Source organism: Protopterus annectens, chromosome 15.part0 (assembly GCF_019279795.1).
Source record: "Protopterus annectens isolate FY-2018-M chromosome 15.part0, PAN1.0, whole genome shotgun sequence".
NCBI lineage: Eukaryota > Metazoa > Chordata > Ceratodontiformes > Protopteridae > Protopterus > Protopterus annectens.
Genome location: NC_056749.1, coordinates 85,499,254 through 85,526,161, shown reverse-complemented (window position 1 = coordinate 85,526,161; position 26,908 = coordinate 85,499,254). Strand labels below are relative to the sequence as shown.

At 39.2% G+C, this 26,908-nt stretch overlaps 1 protein-coding gene across 1 annotated transcript in view; it reads left to right on the top strand.

Annotated features, from left to right (window-relative positions):
• LOC122789724 (amine oxidase [flavin-containing]-like) overlaps positions 1 to 26,908 on the top strand; it is a 1,342,089-nt gene that overhangs the window by 287,012 nt on the left and 1,028,169 nt on the right. Inside the window, exon 5 of the mRNA XM_044057159.1 lies at positions 10,374 to 10,465. Coding sequence (XP_043913094.1) covers positions 10,374 to 10,465 — 92 coding nt within the window. The remainder of the gene's footprint in view (positions 1 to 10,373; positions 10,466 to 26,908) is intronic.

Here is a 26,908-nt window from a genome sequence, read left to right as displayed (position 1 = left end):
ACAATTGTATAAATCTTATCTCTCTCTCTCTCTCTCTATATATATATATATATATATATATATATATTTATATCATATGTGTGTGTGTGTATATGCATAGATAAAACCAAGCCTTTAAATTACTACTCATCTCTGTCAAAATATTACAACTTTACAACACTGACCTGACAATGCCTACTAATAACATACAAGTAGTACTTTTCCTCCAGAGTCGTATCTGCTGAATCAGAGTACATTTCAGTACTAATAAGAAAAGCGAGGTAGAGAGTGGCAGTGTCTGGTCCTCAATGGGATGACCATCCAGCATTCAATAAACAGGACACAACCCTGGTCCAGCCCCCTCAACTTGCCAACCAGAAATGGTCCTGACCATTCTCTTCCTACCGCCTTTCAGCTGGACTTCTGTAAATATAACAGCACTTGCCTTGAAATAAATTTATATTGTATACAGCAGCTCATCTGTCCTTAAATAACCAAACTGAGATTTTCTACTTGAGTCGATGACTCCTGAGTCTTTGCTCTTTTGTCTTTTTTTTTTATCATTAACACAGGCTAATGTTTTGATTAATGCACTAAATTGTTTGATTGATGACCACAAGACCTGGTTTAGCTATAACTAGATTAGCCGCAGAAAGAATTTTCAAGGAATTGTTAGATTGTTCCTATTCAGTTTTGTGTGTATTTATATATGTGTATTATATGTATTTACACACACACACACACACACACACACACACACATACATAAATATGCATACACTACAATCTTTGAATAGTTAGTTCTACAGTAGTGAGAACTTGTTTGAAAATACATTGAGCATCCAGTGTCAACTTTTGGAGGCATTATACAGAATAAAATTTATATTTTGTGTTTATGCTAAATGTGAGATTGTGTTTTAATGACAATTTAGTGAATAAGTTCTTAACTTACAAAGCCATGTCTGACCCAGCTCTGTTAGAAATGCTACATCTAAAGAAATTCCAATCCGTCCACACCGCACGCTCAAGAGACCTCAACCTCATTACCACAATCAACAGAACATGCTGATGGGACAGGTTCATAACCCTGAAATTGCCCATGCTGTGGAATAGACTTCCCATACATGTCAAGCAGAGCATCTCACTGGCCCTCTTCAAGTGAAATCCTAGTACACACCTATGAACCTATGAATAATGGTAATATTGAAATTCATAATACTGAATCCAAAATCCAGAAATGTCAAAATGTGGAAACTTTACAATCCTGATCTCAAAATACCTGCTAATAGCGTACATGTAGTACATATGTACACTGAGCCCTAATGCAGCCAGTCAACAAGCAATATCACTCCCCTGTTAGTGAAACTCACAAACTGACATGGGAGCTCAGCTTTTTCATAGGTATGTATTAGGCTAATTAGAGCCTTTACAAGCCTAGCCCGTAGAAGTGCCCTGGCATCATGCCACCCGACATTAGTTCCCAGTGCCTCTATCAAATAGAGCCACTGGAGTGATCCCCGGGGTGAACTTTCTATTTCCTGTCCACTCATCAAGATTTCTCTTGAAGAGGGCCAGTGATATGCTCTGCTTGACATGTATGGGGAGTCTACTCCAGGGCATGGGCAGTCTCTGGGTTACCTGTCCCTCCAGCATCTTCTGTTGATTGTTTTAATGAGGGTGAAGTCTCTGGAGCATGTGGTGTGGAGAGATTGGATTTCTTTAGCATTTCTAACAGAGCTGGGTCAGACATGGCTTTGTAAGTCAAGCAGAGATGGTCTCTTAGTAGACGATATGAGAGAGAGAATACCTGGAGTTTTTTGAGTCTGTCCATGTAGGACATGTGTTTAAAAACTAGGATCCTCTTCGTGTGAGATACTTTTGTGGCCATTCCAGCTATTGCATGTGTCTAGTGATGTACATGCCAAGTGGGGCATTATACTCTATGATTGGCCTAATGAGGGAAGAGTAGAGAGAGAGATAATGACCTCTTTCTTCCTGGATGCAAAACCCTTGGCGATGTGCCACATAGAATGACTTTATGACCACAGTGGCATTGTAGTGATTGAAGGAGAGGTTGCTGTCAACCTGTGTCCCCAGATCTCTTATAACGCCTTCAGTGTTCAGTGGGATCCATCAATCTGGTAATTAGTGGGAACTGTGTTTTTCCCAAAGGGGATGACGACATATTTTTGGCATTAAGCTTAAGACCATGGTTTTGACACCAGTCATTGTTCTCAGTGAGGCCTTTCTGTAGGATGTCTGCATCACTTGGGAAGTTAATAATAGCTCCCATCTTGCAGTCATCTGCAAACTTGGTCAGCCAGAGTCCATCCGTGTTGACCTGGACTTCTGAGAAGTAGATGCCAAACAGGAGAGGACTCAGGACCGATCCCTGTGGGACTCCACTCGTGACTGGTTGGCAGTCTGACCTGGAGTCCGCTACTTTCACACTGTGGGTTCTGTCTGTGAGCCAGTTTGCAACCCACCTAGTGATATAGGGGTTGCTGCCTAGTTTGGTGAGTTTATCAATAATTCCTGAGTGGGGAATGGTATCAAAGGCCTTGGCCAGATCGAGGTAGGGTGTATGAACTGCTTTGCCCTCATCCACCGCTCTGGTGACTGACTCAAAGAAGTCAATCAGGTTGAGCAGGTATGATCTGCCTTTCACAAAACCAAATTGCATGGGATCTAGAGTTTGGAGATTCCCTATATCCTTGTGAATTAGGTCCATGATGATTTGCTCCATAGCCTTACATATCAGACTCATCAGGCTAATGGGGTGATAATTCAAAGGGCCTATAGTCATTCTCCGTTTATGGAGAGGGATGACTATAGCAGTGCGCCATTCGGTAGGGACAAAGCCTGAGGTAAGGCTGTTATTGAACAGGGCTCACAGACGTGGTGCCAGTTCACTTTGTAGTTCACGTAGAACACATCCAGGGATATTGTTGGGTTCCATGGAAGCTGCATTCTTGGCCTTGGACAATGCAGTTTTAACCTGTGCTGCAGTAATGCTGGGTGCCTGGCATTCCTCTAGTATTGTGATTGGTCCTTTAGGGGGGAGAGAGGGGTAAAGTTGGCACTGAATCTGTTGGCAATATCTGTTGGTTCAGTATAGGAGCTACCACTCAGAGCAAACCTGGATATTGCCGTGGAGATTCTTGATATAACTATAGAAGGCTTTGTGGTTGTTTTTAGTGTCTGCCGCAATTCTGCCTTCATAGCTGGCTTTAGAGGTTTTGATGAAGGATCGCAACTTTTTGTTGAGGCTAATAAGGGAGTTTTTCCAGTCTTGGGACTTGAGTCTATGTCAGAACAATGAAAATGCAAACTCTCAAATGCTCACATGAGCGAATAATCAGAAATGTGAAATTTGTATTGTGGGGTGCTGTGCCCTCCACACCCCCTGCTAAATATGTATTCCTACTCCGAGATCGCATTACAGTGAGGAAAGGGCAAATATTCCAATCGTTAGTGTACTGTGATCCTAAAATACCAATTTCCAGTTTCTGATTATTCGCTCATGTGAGCGTTTCAGAGTTTGCGTTTTCATCGTTCTGAAGTAGACCCTTGGGACTTCACCTTTTTCTACACTAGTTTCTTCCTTCTTTTGTAGAGTTTATTAATGGCTGTGGGCCACCAGACTGGCTTCCTTTTTTTGGAGCTGAACATCTTGGTTCTGTTGGGTATGGCTAGTTCCATGCATTTATGTACATGTTCATACAGTGCATTGGTGTATTATTCGGCAGTCATGCATCTATTTTCCATGACGTTAGCGACCTCAGTTTTTAGGAGCCCACATTTAAGGGAGTAAGTATTATGATTTCAACATTTTGCCATTTCATTATTGTACATTCAGTATTATAACTTTTAGTATATGGCTTTTCATTAAGTTGGACTGAACATGTTTTAATGCCAAAACCTTTGGATATACCAATGTTTTCGGCATTAAAGTTGGGAGTGTGTGTGTGTGTGTGTGTGTGTGTGTGTGTGTGTGTGTGTGTGTGTGTGTGTGTGTGTGTGTTTGTGTGTGTGTAGACGTGTTGGTGGGTTAAGGTTAGACAAAGTTAGGGAAGGAGATAGCTTTAGTATTTTGTATGAGTGCTGGTGTACATGAAGCATGTCTGAGTCTCTTGTTTAGTGGTAGTGTCATGGAAAGGATTTTTCACAAGGTAAGGAGTAGGCCTGGGTTAGGGGCAGGAGCATGGTTAGTGCTAATGCACATTAGTTAGGTTGTACAGTTTTGTTGGACTGAAAATCATATGATTTAATAAAGGTCAGCTGTCATTTCCAACTGATCACAGCTGATTATGCGAAACACTCACCTCTGAAGTTAATGTGTACCTTTCCTCCAGCTGCAGAAACAATCAAGGTGATTATATTTAATTTAAGCTTTTCTCCATGGGCCTTTGCTGAAAATGGGCTTCTACCCAGTCAAACTTTCCCGGTAATCAAATGTCAATAAATAAAGCATAGGTTTCGTCCTCTATGGCCGGTATGTATATCAAACTTTCCAAAGGAAAAAATAAGTTGATTTTGTTATTCCATAGATGCATCCTTTTACACAGCTTTACTCAAAGTCTTTGCATTCAACAGTTTAATGGGATAACTTTAAAAGACCTACTATGTTTAATGGGATGATCTTAAGTGGTATACAGAAGAAGAAGATAGAAATTCTGCGAAATATAACTGCTTATAAGATGTAATGTATTGTGTAATGCAAAACAACTCCGGTTTCTGTCAGTTTAATTTTGAATGCTTAGCATAAGTGGATGTCAAAGATATTATTAGCTCAATAGTTTGACTAAAACTGCATTAAGGCCATAGGACAATTAAAACACGGGCTCCATGATAAAAGTAAAAGATTTGGAATCAATCCATGTGTCAAGCTGATTAAAAAAAAAAAAAGATATAAATTGGAATGTTGAATAGACAAAGTTAACCTGTCTCACAAATGTACTGTTGATTGTGGTAAATATCTAGATGTTCTACTTTCATCGACTTTATACAGTATGTATGACATGCTGCTCTAATAGTTTGACATGAGTCCAGTAGCTCAGTATTTAATAGTAAGTTTAACTCTTCTTTTACAGAGGTTCCATAAACTAAACACAATGTTCCCCTCAAATACCTGTAACTAACAGAAAAATGACCCAGCCTCTCTAGTCCAGATTGGTATGACATACCATTAATCTCTGGAATTCTCTTTTTAAACTCATGCCGGATACCTCCAAGTAATAATAAATCTCCATTTTTATATAAATAAAACAACATATTATATTCTATAATTGGATAAACATAACCTGTAAACAATTTCTTAAGGAATTCTTTGTTTCTTTTATCAAAATTCCTAAGCATTAGACTAACCACTTGAATAGATTTTACTTTTATTTTTTGAACATATGACCTAAATCTAAACTTATTATTTATAATAACATCCAGATTCTTATAGTCTATCAAATTCTGTAAATCAGCTGATCCTAGTTTCACATTTAGCTTAACATTAGCTTGACCAAAACGTTGAGTACCGCATTTGTCCTTATTAACTTTTAACACATTTTGATTTATCCACAAAGTTACTTGAATCAATTACTAATTAAAATTGTCAGCATCGTTAGGTGTGGTAACTACACATCCAATTATTTATCATCTACATACTTGGCTATCAAAATATTTGAGCTTTTTGGCACTAATGAAAAGACAATTTTAAACAACATTGACATGCGTGAATGGGCGTGCTTTCGCTGAAGGTTGGGCGTCGGACTGGCAACTCGGCACCATAAAAATCTACTGCCAATCATTAGCAGACCGGAGTTCCACTGTGGCGCCCCCTTACCGGGAAAAGCCGAAAAGACAAACAACAACACTGGTCTGAGGACCAATTCCTGTGGAACCTCTTTCTTCACCTGAGCCCACTCTGATGTGTAGTTCTAAATCCTCACTCTTTGTGATCTCCCATTCAACCAATTTCTACCCCAGCAGACGATATAAGGGTTTTTGGATCCACTGCTACTTATTATGATTTAAAGCTCATTTATATATATATATGTGTGTGTGTGTGTGTGTGTGTGTGTGTGTGTGTGTGTATATATATATATATATATATATATATATATATATATATAGAGACACACACACACATAGTGACAACATTAATTTCATGATATACAGATAACTCTAAATTGATACTTTCCATCTGTTCAAGTGAAATGTAAAAAGAATAAGTGGACCGGCATGGCACTGTCCTTGCTGTGTCTGTAGTCTGTATACTCTCCTTCTGTAGTCTCCTCTCTCTCTTCCATCTTTCTTGCCAGCGATATATTTTTGTACAGTTTACATTGAATTAAGGCTTAAAATGTTACTACTCATGTTCAACAAACACACTGCCGTACTGGCATATGGGTATTTGTGCTCTGTTACCCTCCCTCTGGCAAAGCTCAGGACTTATCTTGCTGTTTGTCTGTGGGTATGAAGGACCAATCACCTGGTGGGATCGGGATTATCCTACAAACCCACAGGCAGGACCCATTACGTTTTCTAGTGCCACAGTAAAAAAGGATCTCCTTGAAGACTGCTCCTCTCTCTGTTTTTATCAGCTTTAGAACTCAAATAAGTAACCCTTTTGGGTTTTATTTTCTCCCCATGCCTTTTTCTAGAACTGTTGCAGAGCTAGAATTTTCTGATAGTAAAAAAGATTGGATTTTGAATTCTCCTCTTGAGTCTGATTGTATGTAGTACAGCATCAGATCCCTAAATTTTGAGATGGCAGCAGCAAATTGATGCAGAGTAACAACAATGTTTCATATTCCCTAGTTTCCATCTTTAGTCATAGATGAAAGTAACACCAAGCCAAACTAGGGGGGCTCCTCTCCTAAAAATGATAATTCCATTTTCAACTTGTACCTGTGCCATGGCACGGAAACCATCTTTCTCAAGTCCGCCCAATCAGGGGTGTTTCTTCTCCTCTACCAGACCACACTTTGTTATTCCCTCCCTTTCTCCAGTAAATGCTGGACTCTAGTGGTCATAGAACCAGTCCTTGCTTCATAAAGAACGAAAGGTGGTTAGTCCAGAATTTTTCTGATCCCGAAAAAGAGCTATTGAAGAGACCAGTGTTGAACTTTTCCTTTCTGAATATGTTTGTCAAGGTTCACAAGTCAAAGTTCTCGCACTGTATATACTACTCCCCTTGTTACCAGACCACTGCTTAATGGTGAGCTGGGACTTGAAGGATTCACATCCTCACATTCTAGTTCTCTTTTTGACAATCAAAGGTCACCGACCGGTGGGGTCTTCAGTAATTCCACTCCAACCTGGCTGTGCACAGGGAGCACACATCAAGACAAAACAAAATTCCAATACAGGATTGTTGAGAGTTCAAGTATTTAGAACAATCCCTACATACAAATACATTTATTTCTAAAAACAGAGTAAATCCAGCTCTAAATCCAACATTATCTGAAAAACAGTATCTGAAAAAGTAAGGCAAATTCTATGTACATATCTTAAACAGAATGCAATAGTTAATGTCAGCTATTGAGTTAATAAATATTACATAAATCATTTTTTACCAAATCAAACTGCTCTCAGAAAACATAACTCTTTAGCAAATACACGTAAGGGATATAAAACTCTCAGCCACACATACAAACCAAACTAACTAACTGAGCTTTTCTTCGTCTCTTAATGAGCACAGCTCCTACACAAAGCTTACACTATAAGGTTTAAAGTTCATGAGACACCCAAGTACTCCATTAGTACAACTGATAAAGTAATTGCACTTAGGGAGAATTAGTTATAAAGTAACCAAACTCAACACTGATCAGCAGCCAGGAATCCAAAACAAAAGCCCAGTAAACAACACAAGTGAAAAAAATATATAGATATACATAAAATCAGCAAACTTTTTTTACTGCATTATTCTTTTGATACTGATATGAACTCAGGACACATTTGACTGATTGTTGTAATTCTGCATTTAATTTGAATCAAAATGAAAGGAATGTATTTGTGTCTTTCGGATTTTCCCAGTTAGGGGTCGCCACAGCGGAACTCCGGTCCGCTAATGATTGGCAGTTGATTTTTACGTACCGGCTTGCCAGGCCTGATGCACAACCTTCACCAAAGGTACGCCCATTCACACCTGTCTCCACGCAGAAGACGCTCTAGCTGAGAATCGAACCGGACGGCGTCTTACTGTGAGACGACAATGCTACCGCAGCACCACCACCGCGGGTAAAATGAAAGGAATGTATAATATTTAATATTTCTAATAAACAGGCCTAGCTTCCCAAAGAAGTCTGGCTTTACTGTTTGAGAAACAATATCCTAAACTACTGAAATTTTATTTTAGAACTGTTAAGTTTTACTTTGAGATTTGTCATCATTCCATATTTAAATTATTAATGTTGTTTTAATTATTTTATTTATGTTTTAAGCATTATATATAAGTATTCATGGCATGTGGGGATCTTTCTCCTCCAAATGAAATAAATGGAGTTTTTTTTCATTTTCCTTTTCTTTTGCTCTCTGTATTTCTTATCCTGTTTGTATGCACATCTGCTCCCTGTTTCCAAACTCGTGACCAGCCTCACTATGGCAGGAACATGATCACATTTACCACTCTTGCAGGTTGTGGCATTTGTTCGCTTTCCAGAGAAGGTGAAGCTGATGATTGTTATTATTATTATTATTAAGAGGAATTAATCAGGCCATTCTCCCGATGGGATTTTTTTATTTTAATGACACCCCCCCCCCCCCAGTTCCTTAGCCATTGTGAGCATATAGTCACATGACCTAGCCAAGTGTATATATTTCTATTCATCTCCAGAATGTTTGGTAAGTCTTTAGTCCAGCAGCTGATGTCAACACAACAGCCTCATGTTCATTTCAGGAGTCATTCACTCACCTGGAATTACCCTAACCTTTTCCAAAGGGAAAACTAATTGCCCCTCAGAAAATTATTCCTTCCCTCTCTGGCTAGCCTAATATGATCTACACCTCCTTTCTAAGAGGAGTAGTTGCTGAACTGATTGACCCCACCCAATTTGCTAATTTTATAACTGCAACATATTTAAGAGGAAATGCATTTTTTATGTAAAAATTCAGATCCCTTCCACTTCATGTATCATACCACATCAGCTTAGCTTGGTTCCTGTCCATATTATTGCATGAGGCCTAATGCTACAGCTGACATGAGAAACATGCTTCATATACTGCCTTAAGATGTATTTACATTTTCTTTGTGATAATGCTTACTAGGTAAAGGTCAGTTCAGCCTTTGACCTCCGTGAATTACAGAAAGACAATTTTTTCTCAGATACAGCTGTTGTAACAGATTGCCTTTCAATACTATAAGTGTACTATGGCATTTATTTTTAAGCAGCACATGTTAATTTGGCACATAGCTATTTAAAGCAGTTTTGGTGAGGTTCATGATATTAATGATCTTACTTTTAGGCGTCTTTTAAATTTCTGCAAAATCTGTCTACTCTGTATTACAGTCGTTAGGGATCATGTATGAAGCTGTAAGAGTGTGCTTAATGTGTTACCAAATAAGTTAATAAGAAAATGAATAAACATAGCACTGACTGCATGATGTGCTGTTGCTTCATTGGTGCAGAACTCTTTACTGGTTTAGTTTTAACACGATTTAGAAACCATGCACATTGCACATTTGACATCACATGACCATGATTTGTCAGGCAGTTATCTACAGAGGAGGAATGTCACTTATAAAATGTATATTAAATCTGTGGTGTTCCTGAGCTTTAGTGTAATCAGTGCATCATGCAATTGCAAATGCATATGATAAGGTTTGTGTTATTGTGGAATTGCTCACACACATCTTTTGTGGTTAAGACATGCTGTTTCAGCTGGAAACCTACATGTTATGATTTCATATTTAGTTACTATGCATGCAGTCCAGAAGACCATGAATGATTCTAGCTATAATTTTTAGTTGCCCCAAAGCACTGCCTGGTTAAGTAACTTGCACAACGTCACACAGGAGGCAGATGAAAGCTGAGGGAATCAAACCCTGTAACTCTGGAAGTAGCATTATAATGCTCATTGTTTTAATACTCTGCCTGCAGTTATAGCCACAGAGTGGAATGCCTTATTGTCATTTTGCAATAGTACATTAAAAAAAAAGAAAGATATTTAGTTTAATTTTTTTGTATCTCTTTACACAATTCCTGCTGTAACTGGTAATGTAAACTCAGTGAGAAAAACTCTTCTCCATGTTATAGTCACTGGAGCCACTGGGCAACAAAGGTTCAGACCAAGGCTGTCTCCAGTATTAAATGAAGAACTATGTAATCTTTGTTTATAGTCTTGGCTTTTATGGGAGTTTACCCACTTTCATGTTTTGTACCCCTGTTTGTATGCATTTAGATCCCGGCTGATGCTCCTTGGAAAGCACCTCATGCAGAAGAGTGGGATGACCTCACCATGAAACAGCTGATAGATAGCTTGTGCTGGACACAGTAAGTGCAGTTTGAGGGCGATTCTATTTCCACTTTGTACACAAAGATACAAATGATGCTTGGCCACCATTTCTGCCCAAGGACAGCTTCAAAACTCTGGTCACTGGTTAATGAATCTGGTATAAAAAGTATTTGTATAAACAGCATTTTATAAATCTATTTCTGTGTCAAAACGTTTTGCAAGCAATGACAAGTGAACCCAACTGTAGCATTCTCACATTCTCATTCGTTCTCATTTAGTTTGAGGTTGCTATGAAACCTGAATGTGTCCGTCTGTCTGGGACTCTAACTCCATCCCCAGCCATACCTGTATTTTTAAATGTTACTTAGGGAGAGTTTGTGAAGTAGAAATACAAATTGGTGGTGGATTAACATTACTATAAAACATTAGAAGATATATACTGTTTTCTCCCAGGATAAAAGAGAAATTGGACAAAATACAAGGGAAACTGCATGTTGTGACCCTTGTTATGGGACCCATGTGTCAAGAGGAAGCAGCCCTCATGGCAGAAAAAGACATGATGAAAATAAAATAGTTAAAACTGCTGAATGCATTAATGAGCTGGAAGCTCACATGACATGACAAAACAGTAAACTGCAACAATTAAGAGGCACAATTAAAAAAATTATCAAGATGGCAGAAATTTTGGATCATATGATTAAAAGACTAGAGGGCCTAAACCTTGGCTTAACCACACTTGTTTGGTGGCTTTTCTGATGTGTGGTTTTACTGTGAAAATTAAAGTCGCAGTGAGTTTCATCACAATATGTTTTATAGTATGAGTTGGTGATATACTTGGTGTGACTATGGAGTTTGTATATTTAAATTAGGGAGTTGTCAGGGCAGAGTCATAACATTGGGGTACAGGGGCATTACTTGCCTGCAAAAAAAAAACCTTAGTGTGTTTTTCATGCTTCTTGACTCTCAATTTTTGCTACTCATCTTTTGGAAAGTAGTGAGTTAAAAAGCTTGCTTTGAAGGTAAGTTCTTCAACCTCATATCTTTCATTGATTGGCTTTGATTAAAGGACTTGTTAAACGGGGTATTTGTTTACCTTCAAACAGACAGGGTCCACAGAGTAGGGAAAATAGATGCTAACATCCACTAATCTGTAGCATGTAACAGTCAAATTTTACAGCTAAGGCATTATGGAATTGCTCATTAGGTAAGCTGCCATTACAGAGGTCTGCTATTAGTTAGTGTACAAGTACAAATTGATGAAAACTTTACAAACGTCATCAGAAATGAACGTGGCTCTTCCTTGCCATATGAAACATTAGGTAGGAGAGGACAATTATTTGCTTAGTGTATTTCTTAGTGTTAATTGTTTTATAGGGCACCTTGAATATGTGCCTTTCACTGAAAGAAGCAGTTGGGTTTTGCATGCTAGCAATGAATGGAAATGCGACAAGGTTAGTTTTTGCCAAAACCAAAAAAGGGAACTAAGATTTACCAAACCTAATAAAGTGGGCATCATGGGAAGGTGTAATAGTAGGAAGTGTTGTTGGTGCTGACTTGACCTGCATCTTCCCAAGGAAGTGATGAAGAACAATAACATCAGAAACTAGGAAGAGAGTTCAGGAACTCTCGTTATCATATAGGTGTCTGTGAGTATGTTCCCCTTAAGGATGAGCAAGCCAGGAGCCGGGATGAGCTAGGTAAATAACCAGCTGTGGCACATTGTTGTAGCTACTAATGGTCAGCAGGAAGTGACCAGGATGTGTTTCATGGTGCACAAGAAGAATAGCACTGGATCCATAACCAAATGGCTTCACAAAAGCCTGACTTGTTAGAGTGATAAAAACCTGAAGCCAGCACTATAAATGTAAATGTGAAGGTGATCAACTGGTTCATTCACTAGTTCTTTAAATGTGAATATGATCAACTTGTTCGTTCACTAGTCTTTAAATGTGAATATGATCAACTTGTTCATTCAGTAATTCTTTAAATGTAAAGACGATCAACTTGTTCATTCACTAATTCCTTCTTTTTCACTGGCTGCTTCTGGGAGTTACAACCCATCCAGTTGATGTCACAGCAAGAAAATAATTTCAGGTAGCCAGTAGATGCTAAGTGGTACAAGAGGAAGGTGTGGAAACTCTGCCAGAGAATGTAACTTCAGGATGGTAGGAGTCACAAACTTGCTGATCTTGACAAGGAAGAGGTTTTAGTTGTTTACATGAATGCTAAGGACACTGACTGATGTAGAAAGACTGAAGAAATATATGAGCTCTGTTTCTGTAGGATTGTTTAACCTGCATTACATAGTTAATTTCTTTCTTACTTGGATGCAGTTCACTGCAGGCATTAATGTTACTCCACATGTTACTATGAATAAATCATTTCTCTGGAAAACTGGGACAGAAGGAAGTGCAGTACAAACTGCTAACACTTTTAGGACAATTAGCATTTCATATTTTTTTTAATCTGTCTCTCAACTGTGCTTTACTTATAGTACAGATGCAACCGGGCTGAACTTGTAATTAGCCATTTCTTGATTATGTTCTACCCTGTTAAACAATTTTAAATAAATAAATAAATACATACAGACATAACTTATTTGAAGGTAAATATGTAATGTAGTTGCATGGGTACATGGGGCAAGATGAGGAGAAATAAATATTTATTTTCTTTATCGTAAAGCTACTATTACAGTTATTGCCTTTTTTCACCGTTAACCTGAAGAATGAAACTTATGATTGTGTGTTGAAAATGACACCTACTGTGTTTTTTTTTTTCTATATGGATTATGATTAATAGATGGGAAATAAAATACTGTTCTATGGGTGTTGATGTTATGGGTGGAGAGAAAACATACAACTTTTAATTGGGATAATTTATTTTTTCAAATAGTTGCATTAAAGGTATGACAAGTGTGCAAAGATGAGCATCAAAAACATTTTAATGTATGTGGTAAGTGGAGCTGGATATGTTGTTGAACAGTTTGGACTTGCTCAAATCAACTCCAAATGAAATAAACAAACCACCCTGCTCAGATATTAAGCAATACTTATGGGGATGCAGTCAGCCTTGAAAAGAAAATGGTCACTTTCTTTCTGAAGCTATCCATGGGGGAAAGTTAAGCTTTTTCTGACATGACCCATGGGGGGATATTTTAAGCTGATTCATCTAATTAGTGTTTCAATCATTTGAGACTCTCTTGCTTGATGACTTATGAAACCAATAATAAATTTAATACATGCACATATTCACATTGTACTGTACCTTTTTACTTTATTCCTATTTTTGCTGTAAATATTTTAATTAAATTTGACATTAGACATAAGAAATTATATTTTGCATTCTGTAATAGTTTCAATAAATGCATATTTTAAAAATAAAAATCCTAACATATATCCTGCCTTGTACCTGTGTCATCAGAGCACCACACTTGCATAACCCCCAACACACACACAAACGCACACAGCTTTGTGTGTGGTTGTCCATTAAGACAGCAGTGTTATATTTAAGGTTTAAATGTCATTTTATGCAACTGCCTAATTAAGCAACAATTCATGGACTACTTTGTGGTACTGGAAAGAAACTGTAGTGTTTCTGTCATTATCTACAATGATGAGTAAAATCAAAGAAACACCACTGAAGATCACTCAAGTGTAAAAACAACTTAAGTGGGTAAGGGACAAGAGCGTATCACCATGGATAGCATAAATTTAAAATAAAACTAATAAACAGTCCAATCGCTTTCTCAGGCAAAGGACAAGCGCTTTCAGCATAAAGCCTTCTTCAGATCCTAAGTAAATCCTGTGTTTTTGTGAAATAAAAACACATTCTCTTCAATCACTGTAAATGGCTCAGCTCACATGATGTATAGCATCACTGCATAGCAACACCAATCAGATCCCGCTAATCTCGGCAAGCCTCTTGTTGATAAATTAAAACATATATTTCAACTTCCTATAACTGTGATCTCCCTTCCAATGAGTAACATCGGATTTAGACAGGTCTCTTTATTAACCTATCAAGAGATGAAGATTATCTCTTCGTACTTAGTCTTTGTTCCTTCAAGAAAGGTTTTAGCAGAATATGCCCATTGAGCCCTGGTGGGCAGTTTGCTCTTAAAAACATGATCCATTTAGCTTCTTCCACTTCCATTCTGTTGACAATATCACTTTCTCTTAGAGTCTGTCTGATCAAAGAAATCACCATAAATTTAAATGAATGGTTGTCATTTACCACGTATATGATTGTACAGGGCATTAGTCTCGACCTTATTTCTTATATGTGAGTGATGCTTAAATATACGTTCTTTTAACATTCTATTAGTCTTTCCTAAGTAGTAAGCCAAACAGAGGGTTACACATTGCAATATATACTACATTCTTGCTGACACAATTAGCAAAGCCAGAAAATTTATAACTTTTGCCTGTTTTTGGATGAATGAAGTTATTGGTAGAATTAATCACTGTACAGGCCTTACAAAATCCACATCTCCGCATGCCTGTAAGTGAAGAATTGATCCTTGGAACATTAGCTATGCTGCTCAGTCCATCCTTATTATATAATAACCTTTTGAGATTCTTCCTATTTTTAAAGGTGAATCTAGGTGCTTTGCCAACTATTTCTCTTATTTTGCTGTCAGATGTTAAAATGTGCCAGTACTTGATGGTGGAACACACTGCCGTGTTATCAGTACTATAAGTAACACTGAATTTCATTACTTGTTTCCTATCTCCTTCACTTTCGTTTTTATCTTTTGCTTTGTGTCCAGAGTAATAGGGTCTACCTTTCTTCATTTGAAGGTCCATTGCTTTCATCGGGGTCATTCCCATTCTATCTAGTTTGTAACCTCATTACCCAAAGTCATTTATCAAATTATCTACAATGATCTCTGCATTTGTGGTGATTCTGTGCTTCTACTCACCTTATCACAACAATGAGAAGAGAAACGGCATTCTTAACAAGCACTATGTATACATGCGATCAGTAGTTTAAGGCAAGAATTGATGATTTTTCCTATCAGAAGGACACTGCTATTATTGTAAGGTATATACCAGATAAATTAATAATGTACCTGGGGATAGTTTGTTACCAATCCAGTGGTCCCTGCCATGTTGATGGCAGTCTGTTTTCAGTTGTGCATTACTGTTAAATGTTTTCTTAAGTAGCACTGCATTATGCCTGTCATGTTTCTGATAATTTTACTAATAACAATAATCATACACTCAGGCTTAAATGATCCGTGAACTGATTCAGCCTTGTCCTCTAGTAACTTCATTTGTTGCTGTGAGCTACCATTTTGAATAATGAGATGTGATTATAACTTTCTGTTGTTAGATGGAATTGATGACTGTTTTATTTTGATTTTTTTAAGCTTTTGTATTGTAAATTTGTGTTTAGTTTATACCTGTACTGCATTTGATCTAGCTTTGTCAATAATTTTATAATTGTAACAAGAAACATTAATCAATGTATTTATTTGCTTTATTTACCCATGGGTCCTCTTGTAACTGATATAGGTCTGTGTTGGATCAGTCTGTTTGTTTACACTCTATTTATTAAACAGAATTTGTATTTATATGGAATATTGTTAAATACAAATGGGCTTGCTGACATCAGTAATTACCCCAGCCTTTTCTAAGAGGCCTTGTTCCAACTGTGATAATGTGAGGTATTTCCATCTATGTCAGGAGAGCTAGGGCAGTGGATGTGTAACATATGCTAGCATAGCTAGCTGGAGGTTTGTAAATAATTATATGTCATTTGTGTAGCAAACTAATTTTACAGGCGTTTGTCTTGAAAATATATTTGTAAAGTTGCTTGTGTTAAAAAAAATGTACCAACAGTGGGTCCTGCAAGAAAGAAAAGAAATACACCTATATGTCAGTCTATATTGTAACTGCTGAAATGAATATATTGTAACAGAGGATACTGGAAGAGAAGAGGTTAATTTCAATCCAGCTAACTTTGAAAAATAGTCTGAAATTAAGTTACCTAGTTTAGGCCATAAAGATTGTATCTTACAATTCTGATTGCAGCCAGAGACAAAATGTCTGTGAAAAATAGGGCTAGGACTCCTACTGTATTGTCCTTAGGGGTGAACTAATTGCTACCATGGAGGGGTGGATGTTTATGAAATGGTTTTATAGCTTCCCAATGCTGTAACACATCTTAGTAAAGCACTATGTGCATGTATGGTAACACACACATGTGCAAGATTCTGGCTCATTTTCTAGTAAAGGGGGTATGTGGGAAATGGAAGTCAGGTGACCAGATGTATGTGATGTAATTCTGTAATCCAGCACTCAGATGATGTTTTAATACTAGATGAGACAGAAGTCTCTGTTTTGAAACTGACAAGACCACTCACCCACTTCATCTTGCCTTGCTTTATTCAGTAAGTAGGAAACAGTAATTCTTTAGCTCAGTGAGGAAAATGTAGTGAGATTAGTTAAGTATTATTTTTCTGTATCTGTGTGAATCTTTCCATTGGTGTTATTTTTAATATTTCCTGTGACTAAAACTGGTGTTTATTGTAAATAGCTATTTAGTGTTTTCGTGTTTTTTTATTATTAAACATATTTAAACTTTTCATTGTGGCTGGTCTTTTAGAAAATATTTTAACCTTTGAAAATAATTTATTTGGTGACACTGTGGCCACTTCTAAAAGCCTTGCTGCATTGGTCAAATACTACCATTTGTATTAGTATTAATTTTACTCAGTATAATTGTATATCCTGGTAGCAGCCTTAGAGTAGCTGGCTTTGGAGTATTCTGGTGGCAATATCTACCTTATATTCTGGACAAAGGGGCACTCCGGTCCCTCAACAACAGGTACAAATATGACTCAGTAATTGTACATGTGGGTGCAAATGACCTGAGACGTACCTTCCTGGACTACATGAAAAGAGATATGGAGGAGCTCTTGGATTATGTAGCCCAGTTTGGTATGACCCTAGCCCTGAGTAGCATCCTACCATCACCCAGAATGTTACCACAGTACAAGCAAAAAATGAGTGATTACAACAAGCACAAAATGAGTGATTACAACAATTGTCTAAGATTCTGGTGTCATTTTAAGGGGATCTAGTATCTGCCTGGGATGACATGATTAGCAAACCTCAGTGCTTTGCCAGAGATGGCCTGCATCTGTCACCCCTGGGCTTCCAGATACTGGCCAAGGCTCTTGCCACACCTATAGTGCCTTTTTTAGGCGGTGTTCCAAAGACCAAATTACCACCGTAACAGCTACAAACAAATGCAATCTGAGGGTCATGCTGCTCAATGCTAGAAGTCCAAATCTCAAAATGCACTTGCTTGAATCACTCCTTAAAATGGAGAACATCGACATCTGTGCTGTAACAGATGGTTCAAAGCAGCAGAAAGTATCCCTACACTACCTGGCAATAACGCATTCCACACCTTTCAGCCCCAGAACTTGGACTAAAGCTCCAAAGGCGGTGGTGTTTCCATATTCATAAAGGATGTGCACACCTCCAGACTGGTAGCCCAACATAACGCATCAGAGATACTTCAGGTGCAGCTAACATTGGGTAAGACAGTGATTCAAGTTTTAACCTGCTATAGGTCCCCAACCATGTCCCAAGACTCACACTCCACATTCCTAAGCATCCTGGAGAATATTAGGGTCCAACCTAACACTCTCATACTAGGCGACTTCAACTACCCCTCCATTAATTGGGAAAACTACTCGTGTTCCAATACACTTGCCCAATGTTTCCTGAAGTTCATTAATTCCAATGCCCTGGACCAGCTCGTTCTTACCCCCACTAGAGGTAGCAACATCCTTGACCTGGTTATTACTAACCTGGGCGACCATTGCTCTACACCAATAGTCAGCTCCTCCTTGGTTAGATCCGACCACAAACTAATCACCTTGGAAATCCACCCCCCCCCCCCCCACAAAGGTAACCACCATGAAAAACTTCTCCAGAGCTAACTTTGGGCTCCTAAAAACAGAGGTGGCTAACTTCACGGCACCCATGCAAATGGAGAATAGTTGCATGACTGCTGAAACATACACCAATGCACTGTACAAACACGTACACAAATACATGGATCTCACCATACCCAATAGAACCAAGACGCTCTCCTCCAAAAAAAGAAGCCAATCTGGTGGTCCCTTGCCATAAACAAACTCTACAACTGAAGGAGGAAACTGATGCAGAATAAGGTGAAGTTCCAAGACTGGAAAAACTCCCTTTTCGGCCTCAACAAAAAGTTGAGATCCATGATCAAATACTCTAAAGCTAGCTATGAAAACAGAATTGCAGCAGATAGTAAAGACAACCACAAGACCTTCTATAGTTATGTGAAGAATCTCCATGGCAATACTCAGATTTGCTCTGAGCTATTGCACAATGGTACCTCCTATACCGAGCCAACAGATATTGTCATTATACTGGCTGACAGATTCAATGCCAAGTTTACCCCCCCCCCCAAAGGGCCAATCACAATGCCAGTATTTTGCCAGGCACCCAGTATTACTGCTGCACAGGTTAAAACAGCACTGTCCACGGCCAAGAATACAGCTTTTATGGGCCCTGACAATATCTCTGGCTGTGTTCTACATGAACTACAGAGTGAACTGGCACCTCACTTGTGTGCCCTGTTCATTCATAGCCTCACCACAGGCTTTGTCCCTACCAAATGATGCACTGCTACAGTCATCCCTCTCCACAAAGGAGGAGCGACTATAGACCTAATAAATGAGGATATAGGGAATCTCCAAACTCTGTATCCCACACAGTTTGGTTTTGTGAAGGGTAGATAATGCCTGTTCAACTTGGTCGACTTCTTTGAGTCAGTCACCTAAGCTGTGGATGAAAGCAAGGTGGTTCATGCAGCCTACCTTGATCTGGCCAAGGCCTTTGATACCATTCCCCACTCAGGAATCATAGAAAAACTCACTAAGCTAGGCATTAAGCCCTATATCACTAGGAGGGTTGCAAACTGGCTCACAGAAAGAACCCACAGTGTGAAAGTATCTGGCTCCAAGTCAGACTGCTGATTAGTCCTGAGTGGAGTCCAGCAGGGTTCAGTCCTGGATCCTCTCCTGTTTGGTATCTACTTCTCTGAAGTCCAGGCCAACATGAAGGGACTCTGGCTGACAAAGTTTGCAGACGATTGCAAGTTGGGAGCTATTATTAACTCCCCAATTGATGTTGACATCCTACAGAATGGCCTCACTGAGACCAACGACTTGTGTCAGAACCATGGCCTTAAGCTCAATGCCAAAAAAGTGATGTCATCCCCTTTGGGAAAAACGTAGTTCCCATGAATTACCACATTGATGGTAGTCCACTGAATACAGAAGGTGTTATAAGAGATCTGGGAACACAGGTTGACAGCAACCTCTCTTTAGATCACCACATTGCCACTGTGGTCAGAAAGTCCTCCTATGTGGCACATCTCATTACTAAGGATTTTGCATCCAGGAAGAAAGAGGTCATTGTCTCCCTCTACTCTTCCCTCATTAGGCCAATCATCAAGTACAATGCCCCATTTGGCATGTACCTCACTAGACACCTGCAACAACTGGAGAGGCCGTAAATTTAACTCATAAAGAGGATCCTAGGCCTTAAACACTTGTCCTATATGGACAGACTCAAAAAAGTCACAACTATTCTCTGTTTCATATCGCCTACTTAGAGGCCATCTCTGCTTGACTTACAAAGCTATGTCTGACCCATCTCTGTTAGAAATGCTACATCTAAAGAAATCCCAATCCCTCCACACCACATGCTCCAGAGGCCTTAACCTCATTACCACAATCAACAGAATGTACTGGAGGGGCAGGTTCATAACCCAGAGATTGCCCATGCTATGGATAGACTTTCCATACATGTCAAGCAAAGCACCTCGCTGACCCTCTTCAAAAGAAATCTTGATGAGTGGATGGGAAATAGAAAATTCACCCCAGGGAAAACTCCAGTGGCTCTACTTGACAGAGGCACTGGGAACTAAGGTCGGGTGGCACGAAGCCATGGTAATCCTATGGCTAGGCTTGTAAAAGCCCCAGGGCCATTAGCCTAGTACATGCCTATGAACCTATAGCTGGTAAATCTGTGCAAGCCTTTCCAGTGTGTGTGTGTGTGTGTGTGTGTGTGTGTGTGTGTGTGTGTGTGTGTGTGTGTGAAAATCAAATCTCGGTGTGGGCATCATCTACTTGGAGCAGGAACACCAAGCACTGGTTTCATAAAGAGGGTGGTAGAGGACTTGGCTTGGAACACTCTGCTGAGGACTCAACAATACAGTTGTGTCAGTGGGGAGTTTTATTTGTGGCCAGGAGAGACAGAAGGAAACCAATCCCCATGACTGAGTGTGTTCCCTGTGTGCCCTTAAGGGAAATTGTGCTTGGTGCAGAGAGCTCCATCTGACAATACTGTGCTTATCTGTTTTTGTTCCAAGTGAGCATCCCTCACTGGTGTCCATGTTGAGGATTGAGGCTGCTTGTGTACTGGTCCAGAGTAGGGGTGTCATATACTGGTCCAGAGGAGGGGTGTTGCATATTGGTGAGCAGTGGTGTGGATATTAATTGAACTTCTGTAGCCAGTTGTTACTGAAGGTATGTGTACTCTCAGCAGCCACAAGGTAAACATACAGAGTTTTAGTTTAACAGTTTTTCTTTGTAGTTTAGTTTAGTCAGAGAAAGCAGACAAAGATGTCAGCAGAGGATTATGGCAAGCTGACAAATAACCAGTTGGCCAAGGTGTGTATCCAAAGGACTGGTGCATGCCAACTTGACTAAAGAGGAAGTGATTTCGGCCTTAATCACAGCACGGACCAGCAACCAAGAAGAGACAAAAACAGTCTGGTGATGGGCATTTGCAGCCCTTAGAAAGAGGACAATTCACCTTTTCCCCAGAGGACTTAAAAATCTTTCTGGAGTTAAAGACGACCTGGAGGCCAAACATTTGGTATTAGAATCAACAGACAGACTGCAGCATTTGGAGGCTGAAGAAAAAGAGAAACCGTGCCAACATGAGAGGGAGATGCTGACCCTTCATCAGGGTCATGGAGGCAATAGGGAAGGGAATAACCGAACCTCGGAAGCTAAAGGTCAGTAAATGTCTTCCACAGTTTACAGAAGGTGATACTTTTGATAGTTTTCTTCATATATTTGAAAGAGTATGCAAACAGTATAATGTTGACCAAGGGTTCTGAGTACAGTTCCTGACCTCCTTACTTCATGGTAAAGCTGTAACTGGTGTTTCTAAATTGTCTGATACTGATTGTTTAAGTTAAACAATGTTTATTGGAATGTTTTAAGTTAATACCTGAAGCTTACAGAAAAAAGTCTCATGAACACAGATGCAAGGCAGATGAAAGTGTATGTGATTATATTGCTGAGCACTTATTTTCATAGGTGGATGAGTGGGTGTCAGGTCACCACTTCTGCATGGCTGGCAGACCTTTTGGTGAGGGAGCAAGCCCTGACCAATTTGCCTGAGGACATGAGAATCTGGTTGGCAAACCAGGAGTGTAACTGCAGATGAGCTGGGGAAAAAAAGGGGAGCAATACTTGGCAAGCAGGGCATCACTGGACAAGAAGGGGGTACCCAGTGCTGCATGTAGATGTAAGGAAACCCAAGGTGGGCAGCCTAAACCACCCCAACAGAGTCCACCAGTAATAGGGGAAGCCACTAGTTCAGTACACAGCCAAGAATAAGGGTTACATTTTTTAAATGTAACCACTGGGGCCATGTAGCATACAGTTGTCCACAGAAGCAAGGTGGTGGAGCCAGTAAGTGGGAATAACAGTATGTCAGTAGCAAGCTGTCAGATGGAAGGATTATTTACAGCAGCTTCTGAATGAAGAAAACCCCACAGAAGCTGTACTGCCCAGAAACAGCCTACAATGAGAGAAGAAGAGGAGCCCACCCTAGAAGAAGTAAGAACAGCACTGAGGAAGATGACGTCAGGGAAAGCAGTAGGCTCAGATGAGGTCACAGCATATTCATAGGCTCATAGGTTGGTACTAGGCTATCAGCCCTAGGGCCTATACAAGCCTAGCCATAACAATTCCCTGTCTATTTCTTCCCACACTATTTACTTCCCTGGACCCCTGTCTAGCAGGGCGACTGACGTGATCCCCGGGGTGAATTTCTTTCTCCCATCCAATCATCAAGGTTCCTTTTGAAAAGAGCCAAAGAGGCATTCTGCTTGACAGATAGGATAAAGATGTGGCTATTTCAGGGAGGGAGCTACCCTGTAGCAGTGAGCCTGAATGTGAGCCACAGTTGCTGGTAGGTACTGATGTTCCCTTGAACAGAGCGACTGTAAAGGCAGAGGTGAGTAGTAGTACCCAGGCTGACAGTGAGGCACCACTGTCAGAGTATACAAGACTTCCTATGGAGGGCAGCTGAGAAGGGTCACAAAGGTAGAGTTGAGACAGGCTCAGCTCTTGGACCTTACATTAAGAGACATGAGGGATGTATGAACGGAGGCAGTTGATGCTCAAGGAAAAGGGGAGTCTGTATCCTGGAACAAAGGGTTACTGTATAGAGAGTGGACCCCTGAGGGAGGGCTAGAGGATGAGGTAATACAGCAGTTGGTAGTGCCCAGAGCCAACCATCTGTCACTTCTAGCCCTAACACATGACATCCCTTTTGCAAGTCATACAGACATAACGAATGCCAAGAGATGTATTATGCAGAACTCTTATTGGCCTGGGATTGCAAGGGATATAACAGGGTACTGCAGCACCTGTGACCAGTACCAAAAAGTAGACAAGGCAAGATACAAGGTCAAAGCTCCTTTGATGCCTTTGCCTGTGATTGAGGAGCTGTTTGAGGGTAGCTTATGGATATTGTGGGGCCTCTGAGTTCACCAAGTTCCATAGGGAAGAAGTAAATCCTGGTGGTAGTAGATTATACAACTAGATACCCTGTGGCAGTGGCTGCATCCTCCATTGAGGCAGAGAAGGTGGCAAATGTATTAAAGATTTTCAGCAGGGTAGGTTTCCCCGAGAGAAATACTGACTGACAGAGGTGCTAATTTCATATCTGATCAGCTGGGAGCACTGTGGGCTGAAGCCCATAAAGACCACCTACTACCACCCCAGACTAATGGTCTTGTGGAGAGGTTAAACTCTACACTAAAGACCATGCTACCGGCATTTGCAGGCCAGTTTAAGAGAGACTGGGCAAATATTTGCCCCATCTGCTGTTTGCATACAGAGAGGTACCCCAGGAATCCACAGGTTTTTCACCCTTTCATTTGCTGTATGGGCATAGGATAAGGGGACAACATAACACCAAAAAAAAACCAAGAACCGATAAACCAAATCCAACCAACGTAGGTGGGAAAAACAGAAGGCACACAGTTCTCAGCTGAAAATGTTTAATAAAATTGAGCGTTTTCATCTGTATGCATCAACAAGAGTTCTTCAGAATGCAGAAACTAAAAAAAGAAAAAGCAAGCTATTTAAAAGTCTCTCTCCCCATCACATAACCTTAATTAACCAATAAGCAAATAAACATATAAAAAACTGTGACAAGTCATTGCTTAAATAACTAAAACAATTTCCATTAATAAATTATCAGGGTTACACAAATATGAATGCAGTTTTAATACATTAATAATAGACATATTGTCATTAAGACCAGGGGATGTAAAAGAATTCAAGCAAATTTGCCATTTAATTCATTGAATTCAATCAGATCCTTCCATGGCTCACCACGAATGTCTGTATGAACAATATCCAAACAAAAACCAAAAATGTGGGAGTAGGATATACAGAACATTCTTGTTTCTAATGTCCAAAGTGTGTTTGTATATCTGATTCCTGAACCTGTGTTTTACCCACATAGAAGGAGCAACATTCAGTGCATAAAGCGATGTATATATAATGCCCCCTTGTGTGACAGTTACAATAATGGGAGGATCTAAGATGATGATGTCCATTAATACAGATCCCATCAGCCTCGTACACAAACTTACACACAGAACAAAAAAACAGGTAAGAACTTGCCAAACTTCAACCAATGAACAAACAAAGCAATTTCTGTGGAAACAGTAGGAAAAAAGTGTTGCAGTAGCCTCCAAGGTAGATAAAAAGTTGATTTATTACAATAATCCAATAATCCAAACCAGTAGTCAAGCGCGCTTTCTTCTTGTAACCCAAGACTTCTACAGAACAAATTAAAATACATTAATACCATACTTAAATAGTCCCTGATGAACAATTAAAGTTGATTGTCAATTAAGAGCCAAAATGTAAGGAGGTCCTTATAAGGGCAAAAGTTAAAAATGCTTTTAAATAAGTTCAGAACCATCTTATCAGTGACATAAAAAATATATAAGAACACATCCAAATGATTAAATGTGCAGTAATACAATATTACAAAACTATAATTCACATTTTATATATAAATATCTTGTTTTAAAATCTTTTTTGATGAAAAAATGTCTTCTAAAGCTTTAATGCCTTATACTTCAATATTGGCATGATACTACATGCCTCATTTATACCAGGGGGGTGGGTGGAATTTAATCTAAACTGCCACATTAACTCTTCCCTCTCAAGTCTGTTCTTCCAGTTCCCTCCCCTCAAATCACTTTCATAGTGTAGTGTAATGGCTCACCTTCAGTTCTGCGCAGGAGTGGGCATGGCTCCAGTGATTGGCATGAAAAGTTGCATATGAAATGAGGCATGATTGACATGCCATTCATATTAGGCAGTGACATCATACATACTATATATGTGGCCCATTGGCCGAATATTTGCTTATAATGTGTAATACTGCGCAAATGTGAAAGTTGTCATTTTCATTGTGCTTTTTTACACTTGAATGAAGATGTATGAGTATGTATTTTATAAGTGCATATCAATTTTTCTAATACATGCACATTTTCTTAAATATTTTATTTCTTAATTGAAAGTAAATGTAACCCATGGGTATTTCTTTTCCCCACTTTTTCTCCGCATATATGATTCTAATTATGTTCATGCTGCAGCATTGCTTGAAGGAATGTGTGCACTAGAAGAGGAATTATCCATGATTCTTAACTACTTTCTTATACACTTTAGTTATATTTTTGCAGTGTCTTCTGATGACACGTGTTCAGTGGTAGGCTGAGAATCGTGATGCTGAACCATTGGTAAGTTTTACAGTCGGTCACACTAGGGCAGGCATCGAGTTTTCATGGGCTATTATTAAATTTGAGGATACGTAATTTAATTGATGTTGCTAAATTGAGACATAGTGCTTGTTTGAACTGGACTGCAGTGCATATACTTCTTGCAGAGTTATGTCGTTGTGACATTTCGCTGATGTTGAGCTTACTGAGCAGTACCATGTGGGGGGAAACTTGTAAAGAGCACCACATCAACTGTGAGGTATAGCCTTCCTTGGTTCTCATTTGTGTGGTAATGCTGTGGAACATTCCAAGTATTATGAAGCGTGAATCCCTTTTTTGTCATTTTGCTTGTTTTAACATCCTTATCAAATGAGGTGATTTGTAAATAATTTCTTGTCTTCTCTGTTCAGACCTGAACATTTTCACACACGTACAGTATTGTCGGGTTTTTACCATTGAATGATGATGCAGCTTCTATTAATGTTGCGCTATGCAATCATTTTATATGTCTTTTGTGTAGTAATTGGATGTTGTGTTCGTTTAGGGTGATAGTGGTGAAGAAGTACATGCTGCTTCACAAGACCGAAACCACTTGCTGCAGTGGGTACTATCTGTTTGAATATAGCAAAATATTTTATGGTGTTAATTTGTTGTTTAGGTTACTGAAAAGGTATGGAAAGGATATAGCTGCTTGAAGCATTAAGAGTTAAAGACAATATGTTGGTGTTTTAAGGAAAAATAACCAGATAAAGATTGCACAAAATCACAATACTTTTTGAAGGAGTCCAATAATGTAGTGGAATGGTAATGTAAGTGTATATTGTTTGGGGAAAGTGTGTTCACTGTTGCAGTTCTCAGAGTGTCCTGAGTTTGAATTATCACATGTCAAACAATTAATCTTGAGAGTAGTTGACAGGTGTTTATGCTTCGTGCCTCATATGTTGGGTTCTCTGTTATCCTGTCCAAAAAATGGATGTTTTGTTTTCCATGTACATTTCGGAAACAGAATAAATATTCATTCACACTGGATGAATATTGAGTACTTCCAACTGACATACAACAACGGGGGAGGGTTTTGGGCGGTGCTTGCTACTGCGCATCTGGTGAGCCAGTACACTACACTATCGCCAACTTATCCAGTATTACCTTCTCCATTATTTTTCCACAACATGAAAGCAGACTTAAGGGTCTATATGATTCTGGGTTTGTCCTACTCCCCTTTCCCTTAAAGACAGGTTTAATAAGTGCATGTCTCCAATCTTGAGGAATCTCCCCATATTTATATGACCTAGAGAATAATAGATGCAATGGCAGTGTAAGTCCTTGCTTAAGTGTTCTCAGGTCATTGTTACTTATTCCGTCTCCTTCCTGCACTTTGT